Consider the following 14,512-nt stretch of genomic DNA (forward strand, 5'->3'; position numbering starts at 1 on the left):
CATGTGTTATTGCAGCATTGAAGATCTTATTTAAGCATTTTTACTTTTAAGACTAGGAAGTTTAAGAGGCATCTCCTACTATAGTATGTGGAAGGGAACAGGCAGAGGGGGATTTCAATTGAAGAGGAAGGTGTAATTTCATGGTTTTCTTACCTTGCTTGTCTAGTGAACACTGATGAATGACACTTTCTGTGTACTGCAAGCCATGCTGGAAGGTTATCATACAGTGCAACTCTGTATTGAACTGTCTGTACATCTTCATCCTTTGAGTGCCAGGGCCAGGCTCATCTGAGAGCAGTGCACTAACTGGTGGTGTCCCTGTTTCTGCAGGTAAAAATGGAGATCTCCTTCCAACCACAGAAGAAGCTGAAGAACTGGAACGGGCCCTGCAGGCTGTAACTTCTCTTGAGTGCCTGAGTACCATTGGAGTACTTACACAGACAGATGGTGTGCCAGTTCAGGAGCTGTCAGATAGAGCGATAGGGGTGTTCTCTACAGGTGCTGGAGCTCCAGGAATGCAGTCCTTGAGTCGAGAGGTTAACACGGATCTGGGGGAGCTGTTGAATGGGCGTATAGTACACGATAATTTCTCCGCTCTGGAGCTGGATGAGAACTTGCTCCGTTCTGCTACCTTGTCCAACCCACCTACGCCCCTGGCAGGGCAGATCCAGGGGCAGTTCTCAGCCCCAGCCAACGTTGGCCTTACTTCTGCCACTCTGATAAGCCAGAGTGGCCTTGGGGAGAGAGCCTTCCCGGGACAGTTTCATGGACTTCATGATGGCAGCCATGCCTCCCAGAGGCCCCACCCTGCCCAGCTGCTGAGCAAGGCAGATGACCTGATCACCTCACGACAGCAATACAGCAGTGACCATTCACACTCCTCACCCCATGGAAGCCATTATGATAGTGAGCATGTGCCGTCTCCCTACAGTGACCATATCACATCCCCTCACACCACATCCTTTTCTGGTGATAACTTGGCAGCTACCTTCTCAGCAGAGATGCCCATGATGGCACAGCACTTGCTCCCAACGCAGCTGGATGTGCCACTTAGCGGGGTGGTCAACCCCAGAACTCACTGGGGAAATCTTCCTGTCAATCTTGGGGACCCCTCTCCGTTTAGCAACCTTCTTGGTGCAGATGGACACCTCCTGTCCACCTCCCTGTCCACACCACCTACCACCTCGCACTCAGAGACCACACAGCCTGCCTTCGCCACTGTGACCCCCAACAGCTCCAGTGTGCTTCCGGGGTTACCGCAGACCAGTTTCAGTGGCATGGGTCCTGCCTCCGCTGAACTCATGGGCTCCACCTCCCCCAAACAACAGCTCCCTCAGTTCAGCGCAGCCTTTGGGCACCAGCTGAGCTCCCACAGTGGCATTCCCAAGGACCTGCAGCCCAGCCACAGCTCCATAGCTCCTCCCACGGGCTTCGCAGTGACCGGTGCCACCGCTACCAGTACCAATAACGCATCCGCGCCCTTCACCACCTCCAACTGAGCTTGTCTGCCTGGCTCCCTGCAGGTAGATGGGGGACCTGTGTTTTCTATCTTTCCTTTTTTCCTTTCTCTTTATTTTGTCTGTCTTCTCTTCCCTTTTTTTTAAGAGGGGGTTGAGAAGAAAACCCCTGCTTCAGTACTGACCAGGGTTAGCCCTCTGTGAACCTTGCTGTAGCATTCACATGTGCTCGTCAGGCACCGGTGCTCATTTATTGCAGGCAGGTTCACTGTTCCCCAATAATTCCTTAAGGATACAGCACAGTTACTGGATGTAAATGATCTTAGCAGTAAGACCTAGAAATGGGAAGATACCTCAGATCACTGATGCATGTTACTGTTCCCTAGGGTTCGGATCAGTGCTTGCCATCCCATTAGCATCTGGTAGAAGGTTTTCCAGTGGGCAGAAATCTCTTGATTTTTTTTTTATTTACTCTTTTTCCAAAGGTAGCATTTGGCATAAAAAACTTGGCTGCGCACATTGATTTGAGAGTGGTGCACTGAAGTCCTAAATCAAGATCACAATTCAAGGATGAGTTTGGCAGTTTCTTGAAATAGTCTCTTGACCTCCTCTGTGTGTGTGTGTGTGTTTGGGGTGCAGGGAGCAGCGATTCCTTTCCTTCTTTTGGTGAAGAAGTAGTTGTCCCCTTCCAGAACTGGTCACTGTTCTTACTGCATGCTGATTTTTGTTGGATTTTTTTTTTTTAATCACAATTTGTAATTCATTGAGTAACAAAGAGATCAGTTGACTGGTTGCCCATAAATTTGAAGGCTGTTACGAAGTTAGCCCAGGAAAACAAAAAGAAACAGAAGGATTGAAATATAGATCATGGATTAGAGAAGATTCCTGTGAGAAATTTCCTTCCTTGCTGAATTACTGTGGCCTTGTAGCATTGATGATTTGCCTTTTCAAGTGTGTCTTTGTCCAGAACTCTTCGCCTGACAGGCTGACAGGAATTTCCCAGCTGAAACAGGAAGAATTAGGTTGGTTTTCTGCCCATCCACACAAGTCTAGGTCAGACCCATTGTAAGTTTCAAAAGGATGCATTTCTCACAATATGTCTAACTAGTGAGACTTTCTTGGACAGTTTTTAATCCGCTGACAGCCATATAGTTTTTCCAACATTTGTAGGGTTTGATGCTCTGTTTGGGAAGCTGAATGTAAGGAACTAGCAGGTACCTATCACCAGTCATGGCAAACCAAAAGAGAAATCACTAATGCAAAATAGGTAACAATTTCTTCTGTCTGCAGGATGGTTTTGTTTGTGCTGATCACTTGCTAATGACACTATTCACTCTTTGGTAGTAATTGCAGTTCCTAAAGAAAGGAGTCAGCTAGGTTTTTGATGTCTTAAAATAGTTATTACTTTTTAATTTTGTTCTTTAAACCAAGAGGTAATAGCAGCAGAAATTCTGAGATGTTTACTTGTATCTCCTTACCAAGAAGGAATTTGCTTATGACTCTCTAGGGCTCAAACTTGCTACTGTACCTGACTTTGACTGTAAAAGTAACTCCTGTTTAATACAAGTCTCTACTTTCCTTGGTTTCTTTCAGAGATGCAGATGAGAGACAATAGAAAATTCTGCATTTCAGTCTTGTACTGTAGACGATGGATTTTATTCTACCTGTGTGAATTACAGTCTATTTCAGGAAATTAAGAGAACCAAGCATATGTAATAGGAAGGCTTAATAAATTTTCTGAGGAAAGGATCACTGAATGAAGTTTAGTTGCTATAGAAATTCATTTCGTTAGCAGTCAGGCACACACCAAAATATCTGACCCAAACCTCTCCTTCCATCTTCCTAAGGAACAGAGTTTAAATGGGATAGGTCTTGTGTCTTCTAACTATTGTAGCAATCATATTATCCCCCTTTTCTTGAAGGATCTGTCCTCTTTAAATATAAAAGAAGTATGGATGATGCATATGTCTTTTTCTGAAATTGCAGTTGTATGTGGGTGGAAGAAACAAAAATTATTTTCATGCTTCTGTTGTTATGAAGTCATTATTTCATACTTGGTAAAACATATCTTAATAATATAAGCCGAATATTTTAAGTGGTGATTTAAATATGTTTGTAACACTTCAATGTTTTTAAACCACATAAAAAGTTTAATTGAAGCCTATGAAATCCTGCTTGTGATTGTCCTGCTGATTGAGGGATGCCCAGTGATAATTGTGAATGAGGCAAATCTGACAAGGCTTTTATTTATTTTTATATTATGTTACCCGTACTTTGTTGAGGAGACAACTGTTTGATTTGCAGATGATTTTTGTTGTGTTTATCTACCTTCTTCAATGTGCTGCGATGTCTGACTGAAAAAAAGTGGAGAACTAGTATACCAAATGGTTAATTCCTTAATCTGCTTGTGAATTCATGTAATTTTAGAGGGTGTTAATTTCTATGTATTGGTTTCAGGACTTTGGTCTTGAAATGGTTCTTGTGCCCATCAAACTTCTAATGAAGCTGCAGCTAGTGCAGAGTATATTTGCCCCACACCATGTTTCTCATTCTTAGCAAATGCTGGGAGGGAAGAGAGGATAATAGGAGCTGAGAACCGAGTTCTGCTTGATTGTGTTAGTGTAAATTACAGAGGAGCTTTCCAGTCTAAGGTCACAGTGAGTTTGTACTGGTCTAACTCAGAACAGAACCCAGCTCCTAATCTGTGCATTGATTTAGACAGGGAATTTCAGAAGCTATCAGAGCAATGGAGGTCCATTATTACCATTTGAAATCAATGGCCTTTATGTGCCTGAGTTTCTTTAAAGTAGCTTGGGACATCAAGTCTCTTCCCCACTTAGATTTCAATCTTTGTGTATCGCTTCATGACTCTTCTCTGAAAACTGACTGCGTTACATTTTTCTGTGAGCAAACTAAGTTTGCAATAAAGCTGCACTTTCAAAAATAAACTTCAGTTTGTATACAATTGAAATAGGAATCTCCCTGTCCTGTCTGCCACAGTGTTCTGAAACGGGCCACCGCTCTTGCCTTTTCCTGGTTCACCTCTCATTTTTTCACTACCACTGATTTCATGGTTTCATGGCTGCCAAGCAGTTACGGGTCTTGATCTTAGCTTTACAAGGTGGATCATTCCAGTTGGCTTTCTACACCCACACTGCATGTTGACTTCAGTGCATCAGTGTCTTACTGTTGGATGCAAGAGATCTAATTGAGAGGTATGTGTAGTCAGAGATATTTCACACCTCTTCCTCTGGGAAATCGTGCTGGCCTGGTTAAGGTGGTCCTCGAGGCTGTTATTTATGTGGTTCCCGAGTAGATTCCATGCTCCCTCACAAATGTTTTTGAGTATCAGCTCTTATAGCAATTAACATCTTGTCACCCCTTCACCAAAGAGCCAGTGTAGCAATTTCAGATGCTCAATACCTGTTGTGCCCTTTATGTGTTGACAAATAGAATAAGGCTAGTTGAACCTAAAAGTTAATTCCCTCACATAAGATTGGAGTTTTAAAGAATGAAAAAAATTAGACATAATTACATAATTTTGGCAATAATAGCGCCTCAATTACTCTCTGTACAAAAGTATTTAACACAAGATTAATTTTGACAATGTACAGAAGCTTGTCAGGAATAGCTTCATGCTTTTCTGGTGCATAAGACATTCCCTAAGACATGCTTTGATGTTTCCTTTCACCCAAGAAGACCTTACACCAGCTTTGAGGGGAACCATATGCACTTAGATACCTCAAAGTTGATTTGTTCTTTGGCTTCATAATTATGATATAAAAACTCTGTCTCCTCCTGCCTTCCAGTTCCTCTGGGTTCTTGCTTAGATCCCTTCTCATTAGTAGCATGCTTCTATGTATGGCTGAGCATAAAGGCACTAAATTGATAATGCTGAGAGGTAGCACAGTTGCAGGTCTGCCTCAGGCACTGTGGGGAAAATGGCAACAGCTAGATTTCCAACTGAAAATGGGGATTTGCAGTTCTGGTTTGGAAAGCACTGAAAGCCCTGAGAAGCTTATTGCCTGCTAGGCAAAAATCAGAGAAAATAAATTGTCAAAGAGGAATTGTACCTAATAGCAGAGAGAAGCCAAAAGAAGTGGCCTTTTATTTTTTTTTTTTTTTATGAAAGGAAGATGAATATTGAAAAATTAGGATTTTCTGTTGTGAGCTGTCACTGGCTTTAGGGGCATGGCCGAGGAAGAAGACCTCAGACTGAGCCTGCATACCAGCAGCCATATTCAGTTTGAAACTTTGTCTTGCTGTAACCACATCTACATGCATTCTGGGTTTGAATCTGCTTGCCAAGAGAGTCCTGCAAAGGTGTACTATAGACAGTGGGCAGTTTTCCCTGAGAAGCTGGCCCTGGTGGCTACCTGTGCTGCTTCTGAGCTTCTCAGCTGTTCCCTGAGCTCCTGCAGCCTCCTTGCTGCTGGATATCCCTGTAGGCATTGCCAGGCCTCCACGGGTATTTCTCCCTGTCTTTGTGCTGCAGTGAGCTAAATCTGCTCATGAATTCTCCAGCAGTACGAGCCTTTGGGCAGAGAAGAGGGAAACGTTTTTAGATGATCAGCTACCTGCAGTTAACCTTTCAAGACTTGCAGGACAATGGTAGGAGGTGCTTTCAGCTGACAAATGATAGAAAAGTTACCTGTAGTGACCTTGGGCAGTGAGACATTTGTGTGGCTGTCCAGGCAGCTTCCCTGGTGGAACTGGGGCGTTTTTCCTTTTGTGTTTCTACATGTGAAGGAGTCTCCTGTGCAGACCTCTTGCAAGGTTCAGTAGTGGCAGAAAGAGTAACTGAAGGAATAGTTTGAAGCTAATGTGCTGGCTGGATCTTTAGGTCTTTCTCACCTTCTGACCACAAGGACTTTCTGATCTTCTGGGTAACATTTAATGATGGGGATTTGTGGGCTACTTCTCGTACCTCCTTTATTTCCTTCCACTCCACATTCTTCATCATGTTTTCCCATTCTCAGACACTTCTCCAATGTAAGTTATGCCAGCTGGTAAGTCTTCTGTGGTTCTGAGCAAATCTGACTGTAAGATGAACAGGAGGAGAGATTTCTGCAATTCATAACATATATTTGGATGCTAGAATGACAGTGCAATAGAACAAAGTATTTTTCAGATCAGTGAGTAGGGAGATGTTTCACAGCTTGCTAATGTCATGAACTAGATACTGAGGGTACAACATTGATCATGGGAGTGCACATGCTAGCAGTGAACACTGAGGCATTTTTAGCAAGATTTTACCTTCTGAGAAGTTCCTCTTCATTTGAGATGTGTATCAGTAGAAAGTCACAAATTAAAATTTAAATTACTCTTTCTTAATACACTCAAGCCCAAATAAAAGTAAGGAGGATTAGTGACAAAAATCTATATTTGCGTTCACTAAGCTTCAACTTGGACTTCAGGAGAGGTCTAGTCATAGGAGACTTTAGTTCTGATAAGTTTTAGTCTTGTCTTTAAAACTAGACAAAGGCACTGTTAGGAAAAACAGTTTGGGGAAGGAGAAGGAGTTAGAAAAGATGCATCTTAAAACAAATCTCTCACTTGTGTCTTCTGTCTCTTTTTAAAAAATATCCCAAATGGTATTGACTATTTTCCCTTTGCTGTCTGGTACTTCTTATGGTTGTTGAGTTGTTTGCTTTGCCCTGTTTTACTCTCCTCCTTTTGTAGCTACTGTGGAATGAAGTAATGTAGCGGAAGCATGAAAGGACAAAGTGAGCATGGCTGTAAGTTGAGAGCAATAGTTGGAAAAGGCTTTCTTTATCTGTCTCGTTGAAGTAAGTGTTGGCACCTTTTCAGTCTACTCGAGGTCGTAGAATTTGGTCTGAAAGTGAATAGGATGAACCTTAGGCTTTTGACCATAAAGTGTACTTGCTGTAGAAAAATGCATTCTTCCTCCTCTTCCTCTTGCTAGTCCCCCAAACACACACACAGTGAGATGTCCAGAGTTACCCATGTGTGAGCACATAGGGATGTTGAACTTGGTCCAGTGATGCTAATGTTTAACCTGCTTTCTCCTTGTCAGCTGGTGCCCACGGAGATGAACTCTGGATAGGTAACGTTCCCAGATATCCTCTGGAAAACTTTAACTTTGGTGCAGGTTGCTCTGATGTAGCTAACTGCGATGGCATTGGCTTCTACCTTGGAGTGGACTGATTTACCCTGAAATGACTCTCTAACCTGCATCTTAAACAGTGTAGTTGGTTCTGGTGCAAGTAGATTCATTCTGAAGTGATGGACATTTTGATTCTCATGCAAAATAGCTACATCCTACCAGAAGGGTTTGAACCAGTTTCTCTGAACAGTGATGACCTTCACTGTACAGTTTTGGGTATGTCTCAGGGATTCCTTGTGGAAATAAGGGCAGTTAACAAAAAAAAGAAAAAAAGAAAAAAAAGAAAAAAAAAAAAGAAAAAATAAAAAAGTTAATAGTTTTAAAAGTAAATAATAATTTAAGTAGAGCGTCACCTAAGTGAGAGCGCAAGAAGGAGAAATCTTTGTTCAGTTTTATAGTCAACAGTGTCTGGCTTACGGACTCTTTCTCTTCTCGGGGCTCTCATCTCAACTTCAACATACAGAATCTTTTTCATCACGCTCAGCTTTAAACTTTTTATTTAAAGATACCCTTCCCCAATGAGCTTTCAGAATACTTATTGTAGATTTTAAGAGAAATGGTATATTAATTTATGCTATTAACATCACCTCATAAATTATAAGTTTTATACTAAAGCTGTATTGAGTGTAATGAATTATGTTGCATATGTGTTTTTAATAGCTATAAAATTATATACAAGCTTTTTTGGAAAAACAAACTAGTGAAGCACCTTTTTACACTGGATCTTTGCCGTGTCAAGGTGTACAGCTATTCTTTGCTACCTTGCAGATATCTATATCTATATATAGATATATATATAAATAAAATAAAATGGTATCCTGTATCAACAAGTATAGAACTCTTTTTAACCCTTATATTACTGTTCCTATAACTCTTTTTAAATTTTGAGTGTTACATTCTGCAATAATTTATCCGTGGTTTGTACCTATGATTAGAAATTTAGTTACAGGGTAAATAGATCAAATTTTAAAATCCAACTACTGTAGCTGGGAGTTGTGAACCAAGTTTGTAAGACCTTTTCTTTTTTTAAATGTATTTATTTCCAGTTAGCTCTGTGAGTTGGAATTTGAAAAGTTGGAACATTAGGAATCTACAGTGTCTTATTCAGGAATTTTCCCCTCCTTTCCTCACAAAGGAATTCCCACTGTGACTTATAAATAGAATTAGACTGCTTGTGTGCATGTATGTATTATATATACACACAAAAATATGCATTGGGGGGGGATGTATGTGTGATACGAATGTGTATATTGTATGTAGGTCATAGTTTTGTAAAGAGAAAAGTAGTCAAGAGGTGATGGAATGTATTGTAGAAATGTGATTATTTAGTAGGGGGTTGTTATGTCCTCACTGTTATATAAATAACTGAAACTCTCTACTATATAATCTTCTGTTATGAGGCTAACTCTGATATCATGTCAATTTTACTGTTTTTCAAATGAGTTGCTTTAAGCCCTGTTTAAAATGCCATGAAAATACCAAGCTCCCAAAGACAGCCTTTAAATAAAACAAATGGGGGAGGAGGAATGATGGAAGAAAGGAGTTTTTCCAGAACAAACTGAATGGGAAGGTTTGCATTCAGTGGGATGGAGAGGCATGAAAATTGCTGCATCTTTGGAAATTAATATCTGAATCTCCTACGGTCTGACTTGGAAAATGTTGTCAATCAGCGTTCTTGTGTTTTCCAATTAGATTGTAAGAGATGCTGTTTGTGCAGTGGTCTCCATTCCTAAAAGGATCTTGTCTCCAAAGCATATTTTTTTTCTCTTCTGAGGATATTTGTGTGTATCAATTTTGCCCCAAAATTTCTGTTGTGGGATTGTAGAACAAAATACGCATTCAGTCAAGGGAGTTTCATTTAGTCTGTAAAATTCTGAATTTGATTTTGACCACTTACCTTTTTTTCATAATTGGAGAAGAAAGATTTCTTTATGGGAGTTCTCATTTGAAATTGTGAGAAGTCAGAAACATTCTTCAGATTGGCTTACTCTTCATATTGTTCTATTTAGGCTGGAGAAAGTAGCCTAATTGTTATTTATTCATACAGTATCACTTCTATGATGATCCCAGTGACTTTAAAAACCTTTTTAGAAAAACAGAGCTTCTAGTATTGAATGGAAATTTGAAATTTTTTGCAATTTTTCTTTTATTCCCCTCCAAATCATGATGTTGATGCTCCCCCAGGCATCTCTCTCCCTTTCCTTCTCTCCACAATTTGTTTCTGGCACATATGCATAGAGGCAAAAGGTTACGGTGGTGGAAGTTGTCAGAGGCCTTTTCTTCTGCTTATTTGGTGGTAATGGGAATTAGGAGCATAAATCTTTATGCCTTTATGGAGGAGAATAGACCCATTTTTGTGTACAGAGAGGTATATTTGTATATGAGATAACAGAAGCATTTTGCTGAATGTGGACTTGCCCTCATGATGTACAATAAATATGTATGAATGCAATCAATCTAAATCTATATATACATGCATACAGATTGACAGGTGGAATATACCTTGTGTCACACACCTGTACATTAGCTGTAACACCAGTGAGTGTGTGAGCTAAAGAGAGGGACTGTCCACCTAACATATGTGTAACAGGTAAGCACTTGTGCCAGACAAGTTGTTTTAAATTCTTCTGAGGGGTCTGGATGACTCAGAGACCGATATGAGCTTGGCCACTGTTGGCTTGTGTTACCTCAGCCCTCGCAGTGAAGTTTCCTTTCTGTGTCTCTGCTTTTGTTTTATATTTAGTCTCTTTGAGGCCTCTTGCAAAATGCCAACTTCTTCTGCTTCCCTGCTCCATTGCCTCCATTCCAGCTCCTCCTTGTCCCTGCATCTCTGCAGTTTCTCTTGCTAGCAGCAATCAGCTTTAATGAATGGCCCAATCCAGCTCTGCTTATGCATGAGGGAAATTCTCTTGGTGACTGGAGTGGTAGCTGAATTGGGCCCTGAGCATCTGCTTGAACTTATGCAACTTCCCCAGCTTCAATTGTGATTCAGTAGGACTGTGATTGATTTGCAGATGAATACAAACTTTTCATGGAACCTGATGCAGAGCTTCCTAGCATATTAAAAGGTTAACCCAGCATTATATTTAAATGGTCAAAATGAGAAAACTGCACCCACCAAATACTACCTTCCAATTTTCAACCCTAGGGAGAAAAAAGAAGTTTGATTTATATCTCCCATAACACAGGAAGTAAGCAGAAGGCAGCCCTGTGCTCTGTTCTGAGCAATGAGGTTGTCATCAAACATATCAAAAGAAACACAGTTTGTTACACTTTATCATAAAACAGATTTTAAAATGGAGTGCAGAGTTGACCATTAACATGCTAGCACTTTGCATCTAGTTGTGTATTGGGTAATATTGCTTATGCAAGTAAATTATGGGCTGAAGTGTTTTATTTTCTGTTTTCTGGCTAAATGGAGCTTCTATATCCTTTTAGCAGAAAGCAGCTGTCAGCAACCTGCTCAGTCACATTGAAGTGCTGTGTATCTTAGGCTTCAGTTTCAGAGGAGAATGCTGCTCCAGTTCTGTCATCGAGCCATACTGGATTCCATGTTTTCAATATGGCTATGACACAATTTTTCTTGGCCACAATTCAGCCATGGAATTTTGTCTTCCTTGCATTTCTGTTAGAAAAAGGTAACTGGTGTACTGTTCCATCTGAGCTTTCATGCAGTCACACATGGCTTCTATGATACATATGTTGGGGCGTGTGTATGGATGTCTGTGTACTGCGTGTGGACAGTGTGGATTGATACGCACACGCCTATTACGCTATTTCAGTTTGTGTATGTGGAGAATGTACCTGTTGGTTATCTCCTGATATATACTCATGCATACCTATATTAAATATGTATATAGAGTGTAGATGTCCTGCATATACATGTGTATATGTTACGAAAACTTGGTTGGCATTTTTTTTCTCAGTTTTTTTTTTTGCAAATTGCTGTCCCTTATTACTTATTCTCACTGAAGCTGCATTATATAGAAGAAATGGAGAAATGTGTTATCAAAGTTTTATTTTAAAAAGGAGACTTTTAATTATCTAAAGCCATTTGTAATTGTCTTTTGAATTTTTACTAGAAAGGTTGTTATTTCAAAAAGGAAAAGAAAAAAAAGGAAACAAAAAAACAAAAGCAAGCAGACAAGCCCTTATTCCCACCCTCGCTTAGGTGAAAGAAATGGAAACACAAGTTTCTAAGTATTTATTTCCTTTAGATGTTTCTGAGGCATACAGTAATTACATTCTGCCCCATCCCCCTTTTGTCCAATTATAATAAATGATTCATGATTTTCTTTTCCCCTCATTACTTTTGTAAATCATTGTTCACCTCCTACATTCAGTAGTACTGATATCACTAAGGAGATTTCATGTCCTTCTGTCCTTTTTAGGAGAAATACCAGTGCATCACTATTGTGTTTCATTTTAACATACTTTGTGGAGGATGGATGTTTTTATTGAAGATGTCTGTAACCCGTCTAACTTATTTAATGTGAGAAGCCCTCATTGGAATCTATCGTCTGTTTGTTTCCAACAAGTTCAAGTTTCTGCAACTGTTTTTTCACCAACATGTTAAATAATTCCCTTCTTACTTTTATGCCTGAGGTTTTAAAATTTGGCTTTGTTTTTTGGGATTTTTTCCCTCTAATTCCCAAAAATATTTATCTGCAAATGGAGCAAAACAGATGTCAGAAGCTCGACCAATATCCTTTTTCCAGTTCAGGGTAAATATATTTATCCTAGACTTAATAAAATAAGGTGGCAAATGGACAATCTGAAGTGCTTAGAGGGAATGCTCTCTCTTTTTAAGGCTGTCTCCGAGAAGTTTGTGTTTGGTGTCATTTTAAAGGTAGCTTGATCATGCTTTGATATCAGAAACAGCCTTGTAACAAAGAGCCTCATACAGTTGTTCGGTCACTAGAGTTTAAAATGTAAACAAGTTGCAGTGGGAAAGCAAAGGTGAGGCAGTGTATTTTGAACCAGTGAATTGTAGCTTGCAAATGTACCTGATTTTGAAGTAACTGCATGGTAGCAAGGATTAGCAGTCTCTTACACCCCTTCCTTCTTCCCTCTCATATCTGACACATGTGTTCAGCATACCATACATTGGGAAAAATAAGCAACTTCCTCCAGCAAGGCTAATCCACTGAATGACTGCTTAAAGGGAACATACAAACGGGCACTGCCGCGTCCCGTCTCATGGTATTAGCTGGAAGCCTGGCTAATACGCACAAACAGCCCAGCCCAGCTCACTTCTGTGCATGTGTCCCTTGGGGACAGTGTGGTGAACAAGGGCTCCTTCCCTCAGGGGCCCTGGCAGCAATGGCAACTCACACCACCTCTGGTGCTGGAGGCTCACGGACAGCATTCCAGGGGCGGGGAGGAAAGCTTGTGTTTGTACTTTCCCTTTAAATAGGAAAGGTTGGCTCACATGTTCCTCATACTTCTCAATGAATGTACTGTATTACCATTTAAAAAAAATCAATTAAATGATAATAGATTGGTCTCCTTTTGTTATTTGGTCCTTGTTTAATTTGTTTAAGGGTTTTTGTATACAAAAGTTTACATTTTTATGTATATTTTTCTTGTGTAAAAACTGATGTAATATGTGTATAAAACACTGTATGTATTATCTGTATATAGTGTGACAAAATGATTTTCTTTCTTTCTTTTGGATGTATTAATAAATCTTGCTGTGAAGTAGCTGTGTTTACTATGATGAAACCCTCTTCTCCAAGCCATTTTGCCAAGTCCAAGTGTATGGATATTGCCCAGGATGAAACCTACTCCATGAAGTGATTTCTTTTCCTTTTAAAACATATCGTAAGTACAGTTATTAAACTGTCCTTTGCTTAGATTGCTGTAGAGTCTGAGTTGGCTCTTGCTTATTCTCTGTTGCTTTCTAATGACATTAGCTAATTAGTTTTGCTAACAACCTGGGGTCTTCAGTCACAGTCCTGGTTCTAATTATAGTGCTTTCTAGCTCTGGATCACTGGTCTGGGGACCAGATCCTCTTCATCCTGTTTTCCAGTTTGAGGAAGTATAATTTAAGGGATATAGAAGAGAATTTTCTCATGTATGTTGTTATGTTTTCTGAGATTTAAAAAATATATACTTGCTTTGTCAACAAAACTGGTTAAGTTGGAGTTTGGCGTTATTTGGTGATAGCATGTGGATGAGAAATTATGTTGCTTGGTGCTCTACTCAGCTCTCAGGCAGGCTTGCTAGGCCAAGGTATGGATATGACCTACACTGGTCAGACACTGGGAATTGCTACCACACTGTTTGGACACAGCAGCTGTTTGTGCCGCCCTGTGCCAACAGGGCTGCCTTGGCTGGCACTGGCCTTCCAGTGCCAAGGTTGAGCTCCCAGAGTGGCTTTTCCACAGTAGCTTGAAGGATGTCCTCTCTTTAGGCAGAACTACCCCTTGGACACTTCACAGTAAGTAGATGGCTGCTGCATCTCCCTGTCACCATTTGTTTTGTGAAGTCTTTCTTCTCTGCTTTCTGACACGAGAGTTTGTGCTTCCAGTGGTGTTTGCTTTGCTTGTCTGTCTCATCTCCAGTGTGTTTAGGGTTGAGACTTGTGGGGGAGCAACTGTGTCCTTGGTGAGGTCATCTGCCAGGTTCTGTTTTTCATTAGCGTCTCAATGCTGACCTGGTCATCAGAATAACAACCAACAGAGATTGATGAGAGAGAGATTCAGTAATTTGACTTCTCTTTTAATGAACAGTGGCCCAGCTATTCTAGACAGCGTAATTAGGGCAGCATTTCACAGTACCTGGTTGTAATGCAGGCTGAGGGGCAAGTAGTATCAGTGAATGGTGTAGTCTTTCATGCCAACAGGTGCTGCAAAGGTTTTGTGGCAAAGATGGAACTGCTCTAATACCTCGTGTTCCTGGGAGATGGGAGTGCACTGGAAGTGC

At 40.5% G+C, this 14,512-nt stretch overlaps 1 protein-coding gene across 7 annotated transcripts in view; it reads left to right on the top strand.

The window, feature by feature from the left end:
- Nucleotides 1-13,717, top strand: part of INO80D (INO80 complex subunit D) — a 46,233-nt gene extending 32,516 nt beyond the window's left edge. For 3 of the 7 annotated variants that reach the window (XM_074548309.1, XM_074548311.1, XM_074548310.1), the window contains exon 12: nucleotides 331-13,717. In XM_074548309.1, the coding sequence (XP_074404410.1) occupies nucleotides 331-1,499 (1,169 nt within the window). In that variant the 3' untranslated portion in view covers nucleotides 1,500-13,717. The remainder of the gene's footprint in view (nucleotides 1-330) is intronic. The other 4 variants (XM_026791659.2, XM_005484148.4, XM_014265021.3 and 1 more) reach the window with 4 other exon arrangements.
- The last annotated feature ends 795 nt before the right edge of the window (nucleotides 13,718-14,512 follow it).

This window comes from Zonotrichia albicollis, chromosome 10 (genome assembly GCF_047830755.1).
Source record: "Zonotrichia albicollis isolate bZonAlb1 chromosome 10, bZonAlb1.hap1, whole genome shotgun sequence".
NCBI classification, from domain to species: Eukaryota; Metazoa; Chordata; class Aves; order Passeriformes; family Passerellidae; genus Zonotrichia; species Zonotrichia albicollis.